The 12,641-nt window shown below is 40.6% G+C and overlaps 1 protein-coding gene across 1 annotated transcript; it reads left to right on the forward strand.

The window, feature by feature from the left end:
* The first annotated feature begins 450 nt into the window (after positions 1-450).
* Positions 451-10,069, forward strand: LOC146979616 (atlastin-3-like). The gene is made up of 14 exons (XM_085789576.1): positions 451-589; positions 2,131-2,354; positions 4,031-4,165; positions 4,430-4,534; positions 4,636-4,686; positions 4,877-4,933; positions 5,036-5,128; positions 5,280-5,418; positions 5,545-5,672; positions 5,768-5,824; positions 5,932-6,003; positions 7,215-7,406; positions 8,074-8,313; positions 9,009-10,069. Exons 2-14 carry the CDS (start codon positions 2,151-2,153, stop codon positions 9,069-9,071), a joined length of 1,536 nt encoding a protein of 511 aa, XP_085645702.1. The 5' UTR covers positions 451-589; positions 2,131-2,150; the 3' UTR covers positions 9,072-10,069.
* Positions 10,070-12,641: the final 2,572 nt, after the last annotated feature.

Genomic DNA, 12,641 nt, shown 5'->3' on the forward strand with positions numbered 1-12,641 from the left:
CCTAAACATAATTTAAATACAGCCTGCCACCCTGCACGGATCAGTGGATGAGTGGGTGAAGCCAGTTGTTGCTGTTCAGAGTGTTTTTTCACCATTAGATGGCGTGACACTCGCGGGGTGTGGGAGTAAATAAGTCTACTAGATACTTACATGATCTATCACAAACAAGAAATACGTCGCTAAGCTACGATTTCCCCTGAGAGATTTGATTTTTTGATTTGTTTACATGTAAAACTCCTACTTTACATTACCTGGCAGGTACTTCCGCATTCGTAACGTCACACCAAAGATCCTTGAGATACACCCCAAAACAACATTTCCCACAGCTACGAGGTGTGTCCTTGGCATGATGGGTATTGTAGTTCATTGGCAGACTTAAATACGTAATGGAAACCCGCGGGGGAAACCACATCACGACTACATTTCCCCGAATGCAACGCGCGGGCTGTCAACGGAAGCGTAAAATTTCGTGTAGGAAAAAAAAAAGTTCTTACAGTTCGTCTTCATGCCAGTGTAGAAAAGTTAGTTAAGTTTCAGTTGTTTGTCGACTCTCACGAGATTGTGTTGAAGCTGTTTGAAGACACCACAGGTAAAAAACGACACCGTCGAGGAGCTGCTGGCGCGACGAGAGGAGCTTTTTATAAGCAGCTTGTTCTGCGTAAACAGTTGTAATGATTTCTGCAGCTAACGACGCTGACATGTTTGGTTTCCTACAGTTTTTATTTGAGTGCAGGCTGGCACACAGAGCTGTTAGCCAACAAGTCAACGGACATGGGCGTTAGCTCTCGAAATTAGCTATATTTTGTGTTTGTATGTGTGTGTCTTTTAATATGAACCAATACAGAGAGCTGCTTGGATTAGCTTCCCTGGTGCCAGTGCTGCTGCCATCGTAGCCAACTGCGTAAAGTGGCAGCTACTGCCCGCAGCGATGTAGACTATAGATAAGGCAATTTACTTTACTTTACTTTACTTTACTTTAAAGTGTAGTTTGTACAGTTTCTCACAACAAAATGTGTGTATAGTACAAGATATGTTGTGGTCTCATAGCTGCTCAACCCGATCTTGGACACTCACTGAAGAGAAATGCCAGGCACGCCGCCTCTGATTGCCACACCTCTGAGGTGCTGAGCTATTTCTTTTCGAGAGTATAAAGGCTACAGAACGAGCTTTGGGTTCAATAATCACTCCCTGAGCTGATACTGAAGCAACTCCCCTGTGTTACTCATCATGGGAGAGAGAGAGATCCTCCTCAGACAGCAGCAGCAGCAGCAGCAGCAGCAGCAGCAACAATGAATTCCTTTGAAGCAGCAGAGATGAGCAATGTGTTGGAGAGCTTCCAGCATCTAGTGGCTGGAGGCAAAGCAGCATGACACCCATACGAGCATCCCAGAGCAGGGTTGACTGACACGGAGCTAAATATTGTCTCCTGAAGCGATAAGTGCATGTCTGATTGTTGTCAAGTATGTGAACAGCTGTCTGTGTGAAACATACATTCTTGCATGTGTGTGAAGGTGAAAAGAAATGTAATGGCATTGTTCAGTGAGGTAGTACTTCCCTAAGGCCTATAAATTATGGCTGCAGTCATATTGAAAAATGTACTCTAGCCATAAGTTTTCTTCTACTATTGTTTTTCATTAGATAGTTTCTATAGTAGTGATCAGCAGGAAAAGCCACACATCTTTTGGAAGTCTTGTATCATATTAGTCGTTTTTAAAAATGCAACAAAAAGCATCTCAAATTATTTTCATTGTGACTGTAAATTGAGTATCATTGTGTATTCAGCCTAAAACAATGCATTTGAATTGGCTTGATCAGCTAAACACAAGAGATGACAAAGTTCTTTTGATGTAATAACAAAAGCTTGTTTAACAGCTGAAGATAAAACTTTAGGGGAATGATTTTGTGCTTTACGTTTTTTAATTTACATTTCATGTCAAGAATTCATTATTTCCCAGGATTTGTTGCTTTTCCGTGCTTAATGTCATCGTAAAGTTTGTGTTTGGATGTGGACTGTTAATTATCTCTTATAGACTACACACACAAAAAAAATGAAATAATAATACAAGCAAATTAGTTGTAGCTCTCAAATGCTCAGTATCAGACTGATGTTTCTGTCTGTGCTTCCCTCAGGGACCAGTACCTCCTGAAGGATGAGCGGGAAACCAGGCGCAGTTCAGATCGTCACAGTGAATAAGGAGGATCACTCCTTTGAGTTGGACACGGAGGCTCTGGCCAAGGTGCTGCTGGCCCCCGAGGTCCGAGACAAACATGTGGTGGTGCTGTCGGTGGCGGGAGCCTTCAGGAAGGGAAAGAGCTTCCTGCTGGACTTCATGCTCCGCTACATGTATAGAGAGGTGAGTCTCACTGTAACATGATCTGTCTCGCTTACCACCACTCATTACATCTGTCCACTGAGAGGCCGTCATGTTGACTTGAGCTGGAACAAGACTACTACGACTAATCAACAGTTTTGTTAATAGATTTATTTATATATTGACAGATTTATTTATTTATTTTAAGGGGGGACACTACAGGTGAATAGGGTAAACGTTTTAACTAACACATATCACCATGAAACTTTCCATGTTTATCACTTACAAGACAAATATTTTTTGTATTACAAGTTTGGTCAAATGTTATGTTTAAATGTGTAAAAGAGGCAATATCTAATGAAATATGCGCTAATTTGCATACATTTCCAGAACCTAAATCTGAACAATGGATAAAGCCCCTTGTTCTTGTTTTATTCTGTTGACATATTAGAGTCAGAAGTTTTTACACAGGGGATTTTGGATATTAGACTTTAGACTTTAGACCTTTATTGTCCCTCTAGGGAAATTCTTTTTCACATGACCATTTCTTCACATTTCGTTTCATCAGGCACATACAAACACACACAGATTACAACACACTGCAAGAATGGTCTGTGCTGTTGCAGCTGTCTCTTTTTATCACTCTGTAAATGAGAAAATACTGTCACCAGCCCTAAAAAAAATAAAATTTCATCATGTTTTTAGGAATAAAATGTTGTATAAATCAGGCTTTGAATGATAATTCACCAACCCCCTCAACTGGAAGGTTTGGTGTCTGTAGGTGCTGCTGAAGTGGAGATATCGCACCCAGAGTATTAGGAAAAACTCATTTTGAGAAAACAGCAACGACAACAAAGAGTTGTAATTCCATAGATTGTTAATATAAATGATAACTTTTACGATTTGTTGTGGATACGGAGGAAATGACAATTTTTGGAGCCCACATCATTGTTCAGGAGAGAGAGAGCTTTACAATGATACCTGACGTGACATGGGTCAGACAACAGTAGCAGGTTAACTTTTGGTGAATTTAGGAGAAATCTACTGAGGAAAGAGACAAAATGAAGTAAAATAAAAACACCCTAATGTGGATTTTCTACCATTTCTTTCCACTTTTCTGAAAGAAACCATATTAAGGAAGAAAAATAGCCCAAAATCTCAAATTTGATCAGTGCATGAAAAAACAGTGTTTTTGCCTGTAGTGTCTCGCCTTAAAAACAATAAAGGGAGGTCACAGCAGGTCTTACCGTCTAGTTCCTCCTGTTGTGTTGAGGGAGACTGGAACAATAGTGACTGTGAATAAGCAGTCGTACAACATGCAGACCCATCCCTGCTTCAACATGTGAACGAACCAGTTCATTAAACTGAGAATTAAAAGAAAGACAATGCAAGACCTCTGTTTAATTTTCTGTGCGTGAGTTGTAAGCTTCATTGATAATTAATAAATCTCCTTTATTTAGATAGTTTGCTCCATCCCGTATAAAGAAAAGCCAACAGTGGCGTAATTTTGACCAGATAGGTTACACTGTATTTTGTATTTTTTGTTTTGTAAATTCTGTGTAAATGAGAACTTACGGTTTAGGTTAAAATGCCGGCTGCTGCTGGTGTATAACAAGACAGGACAAGACATGTTTAAAAATCTGAATAAGCCTGAACATGTAGGTAAACTCACATTAGGCCTGTCCTTGAAAAAAAAGTGTAAATTGTTTTTTTTCCAGGGAGATGAGAACTGGCTGGGAAGCGATGACGAGCCACTGACTGGATTTTCTTGGAGAGGAGGTTCAGAGCCAGAGACAACGGGCATCCAGCTGTGGAGCGAAGTCTTCCTTGTGCCAAAGGACGATGGCACAGAGGTATGTACACGTTTTTATTTAAATGGGTTAAATAAAACCCATAAAACACTGTTTCATGGAAAAGAATCACATTGTAAGAGTTAATTATATTATGACACTTTAAGACCATTATCAATTTTGATGATGTTCCCTAAGAAATGTTTTTACAAATTGAATGCTCACAAAATATTGATTGACAGAGTGTACATCCAATAAACCACTTTAACTATACAACAACTGAAGCCAGTGTTGTCATGGTTCACGTCTGCCTCTCTGCTGCTGCAGGTTGCCGTGGTGTTGATGGACACTCAAGGAGCATTTGATAATCAGTCCACGGTGAAGGACTGTGCCACCATCTTTGCCCTCAGCACCATGACGAGCTCCATTCAGGTGACTGATTTCCTCCGGTTGTGAACTTGTGGCAGATTCAATATCTTATCAATACTCTTGTAATCCATACTTACACAGTTTCTGTTTTTTTTTTTTTTTAGATCTACAATCTGTCACAGAACATTCAAGAAGACGACCTGCAGCAGCTACAGGTCTGTTCACATTAGCAAGAGTTCACGTGATGATATCAGCAGGTATTTTGATGTTTAAACATTTTGCAAAAGGAGAACGGTTATTTTCATCCCTTATGATTTGCAAAGACACATGCTATGAAATATAAAACTCATAAAGCTTTTTGCATGTCTGTATTAATTTTGCAAAATGTGTGGCTCCTCCTCGCAGCTGTTTACGGAGTATGGTCGACTTGCTATGGACGAAATCTTTCAGAAACCCTTCCAGGTGAGGAAAAACCACAAAAATGTGAAGAACTGTTGATGGACAATAATGTTGGACATGCATTTTTGATCTTTTGTCTTTAACATCTGCCCATTCCTTCCACAGTCTTTGATGTTCCTAATCAGGGATTGGAGCTTTCCTTATGAATACACCTACGGGTTCAAAGGAGGGAACGAATTCCTTGATAAACGGTTACAGGTACACACGAGGCCTTGATGATTTGGCATAAAAAGTGTAGTAAATATACTTTGACTTCAGATGAGGAAACAAATGTTCAAATATGCGCAGTGTTATCATAAATCCTGTGTTCTAAGTTTAGGATTTTATCTCCTTGTCTTGATTTTCAAAGGTTAAGGAGGCCCAGCATGAGGAGCTGCAAACAGTGAGGGAGCACATCCATTCATGCTTCACCAAAATCTCCTGCTTCTTATTGCCGCACCCTGGGTTGAAGGTTGCCACCCACCCGTCGTTTAAGGGACAACTTAGCGGTAAAGTCCCCTCGGTGTCCAACTGTCAATGCTGTCGTCCTCTGTTTAGGCTCAGTGGCAGAATGTGCAATACACTGAGCTTCGTTCTGTTTTTTTTGTTTTTTTTATATATATCTACTGCCTCAGATGTGGCACCAGACTTCAAAGAGCAGCTGCAGAGTCTGATTCCCAAACTGCTGCGACCGGATCATCTGGCCGAGAAAGAAATAAACGGAAACAAAGTCACCTGCATGGGCCTGCTCGAGTTCTTCAAGGTAACGCCGTCTTCATCTGTGTGTTCCTGCTGAAGCTTAATCAGTTTTCTACAGGAAATCTGACACAGTCTTTGCGTCTACTTGTGCTTTGCCAGGCTTACATCAAGATTTACCAGGGAGAAGACCTACCACAGCCAAAGACTATGCTCATGGTATGTAGATTCACATTTGTTGTTATATATCATTATTATAATATTGCCTTGTTATATGTTTGTTTGTTTTTCTTCATGTTTTAACGTATCCCTGTGTGTCTCACCAGGCTACGGCGGAGGCCAACAACCTCGCAGCTGTGGCAGCAGCCAAAGATCAGTATTACAAGAACATGGAGAAGGTGAGTTCACTGAAACTCTCTACTCTGGTGTTGTTGGCATCATCACAAGAGTTTGTTTTCCCCAGTTGTTTGTACTTAACTTTGTACTGTACAGTTTGTTTCTCCTTTAATCCACATAGAAAGAATGGATCACCCTAATTTATAATGTGTTAATGAGGAAGACGGATTAGAAACTTTTTCTTTTTGGGGGGGGGGGGGGGCAAACCACATAAAGATTGTTTCTACCAACTAGAACAGATTCCTTTATTCAGTCGCAAGCATAACTTTAAACTGTGAGTCAATACACCAGACACCACACTGAGTGACGGATAAGTAACAACTGGTATTTTGGTGATAGACGAATGTGAAAATCCCTGAGTAACGTCCTGTATCAAAACAAAAATGGACGGCAACCAGTAGTTTGCATTTTTATATGCTGTGTCATTTGAGCCGCAGAGGCCAAAAAAAGAAGTAAAAAAAAAGAAAAAAGTACTGCATTTTGGTGAGATGCTTTACTTTAGTTTTCTCTTACACCTCAAAAAACATTTGCCATTCTTTTTCTTTTATTTATTGGTTAATCTCTGTTGGATTCAAACATGTTTTTAAAAAACTGTTTAAAGGAATGATTCACCAAAAAATGAAATTCACCCTCATGCTGCATCTGGAGACCCTGGACGGGGATTCTTAGTCCAACGAAATCCTTATATGAGAGTCAATAGCGCCCGACACAAAATCGTCCATAAAACTACACAAAGACCTTGTAATCTTCCTCCTTACTGCTCGATCGCTGCAAAACGACTTGTTGTCCTAAATTACGTTGTTTCGAGTAAACTCTGGACTATATCCCTTCAGGACACTTGGATTGCAGCGGACGAGCAGTATGCAGGATGGAGAATATTACAAGGTTTTTGTGTAGTTTTATGGACTTTTTTGTGTCAGGCCCCATTACTCTCATATAAGGAATTCGTTGGACTACGAACCCCCGTCCTGGGTCTCAATAATGACTGAATTTAATTTTTTGGTGAACTATGCCTTTAAGAACAAACAGCAGCAGCTTGATATCCAGATACAAGATTAAATTGACTAATAAATAAACATGTTATCTGCTAAAACTGTCAACACACCCTCGTCCAACATGGCCCGATAAGTTTTCACACCCTGATCATATTTACGGTCGGTTCAACAGTGGCGATATGTGTGTTCTCCATTTTAAGCCTCTTTTCTTTTCCAAGGTGTGTGGAGGAGACCTTCCCTATGTGTCTCCAGAGTCCCTGGAGGAGAAGCACCACTTTTTCTCCCGAGAGGCTCTGCACGCCTTCTCGTCCACGAAGAAGATGGGCGGACAGGAGTTCTGTGATCGTTATCAAGCGCAGCTGGAGAAGGAGCTGGATGAGATGTGGCAGTCGTTCTGCAAGCACAATGAGGTAAAAGACTACTCCAAAAATATAACATTCAAACTCTTTATTTGCTATTTTGTCTTAACAAGTTAATCATTTAACATTTAAAGGGATAGTAGTTCAACATTTTGGCAAATTGTCCCATTGCCATAATCGCTATAGTGTTAGAAGTAGGTTCGTTACATTTAATTGTCGGTGCAAGCTGTTTTTAGAACGGCGGAGCAGAGTCGAGAGCTGCTCAGCGCTACGCTACGGAGGCTCATGGGATTTCTTGGTTTCCCTCATCAAACTCATCAAATACACAACCCAACAACTCCAAAACGCTCTGGTGGACAAGTTGTGACCTGCACATTCACCACGCTATGAGATAATAACCGAACGTTACGAGACGGAGTTGTTTTAGAGGTAAATTCATGCAAAACCGCTGATGTGGGTTGCCTTCAGGGACAGTTTTTCAGCAAGCAGTCTCTGCATTTACCGTAGCGTAGCTCTGAGCAGCTTGCGGCTCTGCTCCGCCGTTCTAAAAATAGCTTGCACCGACAATTCAAAGTAATGAACCTACTCCTAAGACTATAGGGATCATGGCAATGGGCCAATTTGCCAAGATGTTGAACTATCCCTTTAACAGTATTTTGTATGGTGGCGTGATCACTGGATTGTTTCTAACCATCAGTTTATCTCTCTGTTGTCAAAGTCAAAAAATCTCTTCAGCGCCTTCCGGACCCCCGCGGTGCTGTTTGTGTTGGTGTGCCTCCTCTACGTGCTGTCGGGCATCTTCCTCTTCATCGGCCTGTCCACCTTCGCCTTGGTGTGTGACTGCACCCTGGGTGTGGTCATGATGTCCATGCTGACGTGGGCCTTCATCCGCTACTCCGGCCGGTACCACTCCGTAGGAGGGGCCATTGACCAGGCTGCAGGAGTCGTCCTGGAGCAGGTGAGACCCGTTTGTGTTGACTCATGATGATTGTCTTAATCTGTATGGGTGTCACAGCTCTCAGTTTGACATTGCAGTAAAAATTGGTTTTCTTAGCAGGAACCCATTGAAGCCACTAGAGGGGGCTCTGGTGTTTGAAAGAACAGAACAGAAGTTATTCTAGTTTTTGAGTCAGGTGCTAAAAACAGCTGAAGAAAGTCAATTTTTCTTAGATCAAATCCTATCGGTGATTTATTTTTCTGCATTCAAGGGCAGCTGGAGGAATATCCTGTTTTAAAAATGCATCACATAACATAGAGACATTCAAGTCATTACATTCTTAATCATATTTTTATTCACCTTTATTAGATAAAACATAAATTATAAATGTATGGGTTTCTCTTTCTTTCTTTTTTTCTTTTTCCTTTATTTGTTCGAGAGGGACAGTGTACATTAATGAACATTTTAAAAAGATAAAATGTAAATGCACCCAATTATAGCCAAAATAGAGTATAATGGTCCTTGATTATGTACAATAAAACAGAAGTGGTGTGGATTGATCGACCACACTCGTGCTGGCACTAAAGTTAAAAATATGAGCGATTTCAATGAATTCATCACAAACTAAAAAAAGCTGGACTCAGCAAATGTTGCAAGATGTACTTCACACAATACACAGTCAAACCAAATGTCTCTTCCTTTCTTTCTGCTTTTAGGCGACAGTGGTGTTGAACAAATCGAGAGGAGCAAGCCTCACTGACAAGATGAAATCCAGTTAGAGGACCTCTGGACCTTCGTAATCTCGATGCAGTGCAACCAGCATACAACACAAGCACACATTCAGCACTAAAGCCTTATCATGCCTCTCACTGGAGCAAACGTGCAGCTAAACCACATTGGCAACCAGCTACAAATACGAAGCCAGTTCACCAGCATCTCTTATTATGCACGTTTCTCTGCCTTTTTAAGGTCCAGACTTGTATAAAAGTGAGGCAGGGCGTAAACCATTCCCAGATCATCCATACTTCAAATTGACACTGCCATTTTACAGTTTTATAATCAGTCTAAAGAGATGAGTCACTGTTTACTTTTAATCTTAAAAAACAAAACACTTTTTTCCTCTATCTCAGCTCAAGTCATCTTATGTGGCTGTATATTGTTCAGACAGGATTAGTCAGGGTGCTTTTCAAACAAAGCTTTTGCATTATATCTTAAATAACTATCTTAAAAATAGCTTTATAGCTTATACATTTATACATATTTCTTTGTTGCTATATTTTTTTTACTTATTGGCCTTCGACATTCCACTCACTTTGTAGATTTGCTTTATATTTGATATAAATATAAACTAGCTTTACCTACTTTGACAGGAGATGAGGATAAGCACTTTCTAGGAAGCTGCATGTTGTGGGAGTTTAGTTGTTTCAGCTGCTTTGCCATTTACTCCTTGACAGAAACATGTTACACTTTGTAGATTTTGATACTATGTAATAGACTCTTCTAGAGAAATTATATATATATACCAACTTATGTTCTGCAAAACTTTCCAACTCCAAAGATAAGAGATTCTTGTGAGAGTCAAAGGTGTTAACCACCCCAGCACAATAAAACTAGCAACCAGTCAGCCAAAGAGGCCGTTTGTGTATAAATTATACTTTGACCTTGCACTCCTGTCACTTCAGACATCAGCAGACACAAACTTAGATGCAGCCTGCTGGGTAAACAGGGGAGATTTAGCAAAAAAGAAAAAATAGAAATGCCAAAAAAAAAAATACAATTCAAACATTGCAACGTTGAACAAGTGCAACAAGTAACAAGCACAATACTCAAATAGACCAAAATATGAAGGAGACAAGAAGTAGAGCCTGACAGTCAGTAGGACTGTGTTGTGTCTCTCCATGCTTTTTGTACCTGCAGTTCTCAAAAGTTTACAGCACTTATTGTTACTGATTATTTTCACATTGAATTGTTCTCAAAAAAAATCCTTAACATGCTGTTATCTTAGTATGTTTGCACGTCAGAAATTGTTTTCCTCTTAGCAACCTTTGTGAAAGCACTATTGTGTGAGCACCACCACTGTTAGGCAGTGTGTAAAGCTGTTCTTTCGTCAAGCTAAAGGGTTGTTACAAGTGTATCGCAATTAAAACACTATGAGAGGAGAGCGTGTGTAAAATAATGATTATATATGGTGATCAATCCAGCCTGAAAGCATTGCATGTTGGGATCAAACCTTTGCTTCAAATGACTGATATGAAAATGTTGTTTAATATAAAGAGAAAACATTAAGGAATGGAAAAATAACAAACTTGGGATAACTTCTTTGTTGCTTGCACGCATCTATTTAACCAACCAGTCAAAGGTATTTTTCAAAGATCAGCCATAGAGAGATTTAAAAAAAAAGGTGGAGTACACAGAGGGGTGTATTGGGTTTCATTTTTTTCAGTGTGAGGCCACACAGGGCGTCTCGGGGCAACTCAGAATGAATCAGGCACTGGATTAAAGGACTCTGATTAGTTGCAACCATGCCCTACATCTCTGAATATGATGGTAAAACTTCTTTTAGAAACATTGGATTGGAGAAGTGGTAGGGCAAATGTTCAAGCATTATAAAACAGGTCTTTTGAAATGCCACAAGACTGTGTGACCTGAGAGCAAAAGTACAATCCTGTCGCCTGTAGGACGGTACAAGTCTGCACAGTAAAGGGCCAAAAGTGACCATTGGAAACGTGGAGGACGAGAGACTAGGAAATTCTCAGTTCATGGTTTTTTGACCATCTTTTTTGCACATTCCATGTCCCTGTTTCCACAAGAGGAGAAAAAAAACTCCAAGATGTTTTACAAGCACATGCTATTGCACTTACCCTTCTCTATGGTGCTTTTTGCACAGTTTTGGTTCCAGACATAAATAAATGCATGCTATATTGTAGCAATGGCAGTTGTAATCATCTCTTGCAGGGGCCTTGACTTAAGAAATGCTGTTTTATAAGGAATAAAGAGAGCTTGAAACTGTCAGTGTGTCATTTACATCTGTTTTATTTGATTCAATGAAACTTTAAGGTGTATAAACTTGGAGGTGGTATATAATGGAGGGAGGCAGAGGCAGAGGCAGATTTGATGTGGCAAAGCAATGATACAAAAAAAATGCTAATTACTTTTTACTCCACTACTAATAATTGGCAGGAAGTTACTCTCCAGTATAAGATTTCCCCCTTGAATACGCTGCAAATGTAACATTACATCCATTACACTTTATATAGTGGGGTTCTGGTGCAAGATGTGTCCTGTGTACGTTGTTTGTGGCTATTTTATTGCTCAGATAATTATCACATTTTCTAACTAGACGGTGAATCATAAAACAGATCAATTATAGAACTTGGGAGTGATACACTTGAGTTTAGTGTCTTCACTTCGATATAACCCCACAGTGATGTATCTGAAAAGACTGATCAGATGCAGCGTCAGCAACTGAATGTGGCAACAGTGTAATATGTACTTAAACTTTATAGCCCATAGTTGATGATGACTAGATCATTGAAAGTTCTTGAGTAAGATTTATACACTTAAATAAAAATTTTGTTTTGTTTTGTTTGTTTGTTTTTTTGGGGGGGGGCAGCAGTCCCCCTCAGAAAGTAGTTAGTTGCGCCCCTGCGTACGCATGAAATGATGATAAACATGTCTGCCTCGGTAAGAATGACAGATGTCAGGTGCGTGTGTATTATAGCTTTCTGTCAGCCTCTGCTGAATAATAAAAAAAGACGAATGAAAAGAAACAGCCGCCTGATGTGTCACCATCCTGGTCCCGCCGCCGCCGCCTCTCATCCTTCACAGACCTCTCTCTGTGTCTTCTCTCTCTTCTCTCTTTCCTCTCTCGACGCGCTGCCGGTCAAAAAATCTGCTATAGCGAATTTTCGTGTCCCTTGTTTCCTTATATGGTGATCAGCGTCGCGGCCCGACCCCTCCTTTCGCCGGGAGCGAGGCGCGGGCACGAGCCGCGCGCCGCCGCCGCCGCCGCTCACCGTTCGCTTCCATATTTGGAAGTGAGTTCAACAAAAACGGCACGGAGGGAGGGAGGAGGGGGAGGAGGGAGGGGGGTGAATGGCGGAGAACTTCCTCCCATCCGAAAACCCGCTTTGCGCAGGGCAGGCTGCTGAATGTCGGTCAAAGCAGCAGCAGCGGTACGGCCGCTTTACTTATTAATCACTCCTCACGCCACGGGTGTAATAATGAATACTAGCACGTATTCAAACCGGTGCTCAAATTACAACGCTGTCCCCAATATTACCTACATACATAACATATAAATGAATGAATGAATGGATGGATGAATAAAATGTTCTGTTTGTAAAATA

This window comes from Trachurus japonicus, chromosome 10, assembly GCF_045865225.1.
Source record: "Trachurus japonicus isolate A0001 chromosome 10, Traja_1.0".
Classification (NCBI taxonomy): Eukaryota; Metazoa; Chordata; class Actinopteri; order Carangiformes; family Carangidae; genus Trachurus; species Trachurus japonicus.

Bases quoted from the DNA above. Each gene is read 5' to 3' on its own strand.
- LOC146979616 (XM_085789576.1), top strand. From the start codon at position 2,151: ATGAGCGGGAAACCAGGCGCAGTTCAGATCGTCACAGTGAATAAGGAG. The intron at 5,673-5,767 runs GTAACGCCGTCT...GTGCTTTGCCAG, and splicing joins GCCTGCTCGAGTTCTTCAAG to GCTTACATCAAGATTTACCA. The intron at 7,407-8,073 runs GTAAAAGACTAC...CTGTTGTCAAAG, and splicing joins CGTTCTGCAAGCACAATGAG to TCAAAAAATCTCTTCAGCGC.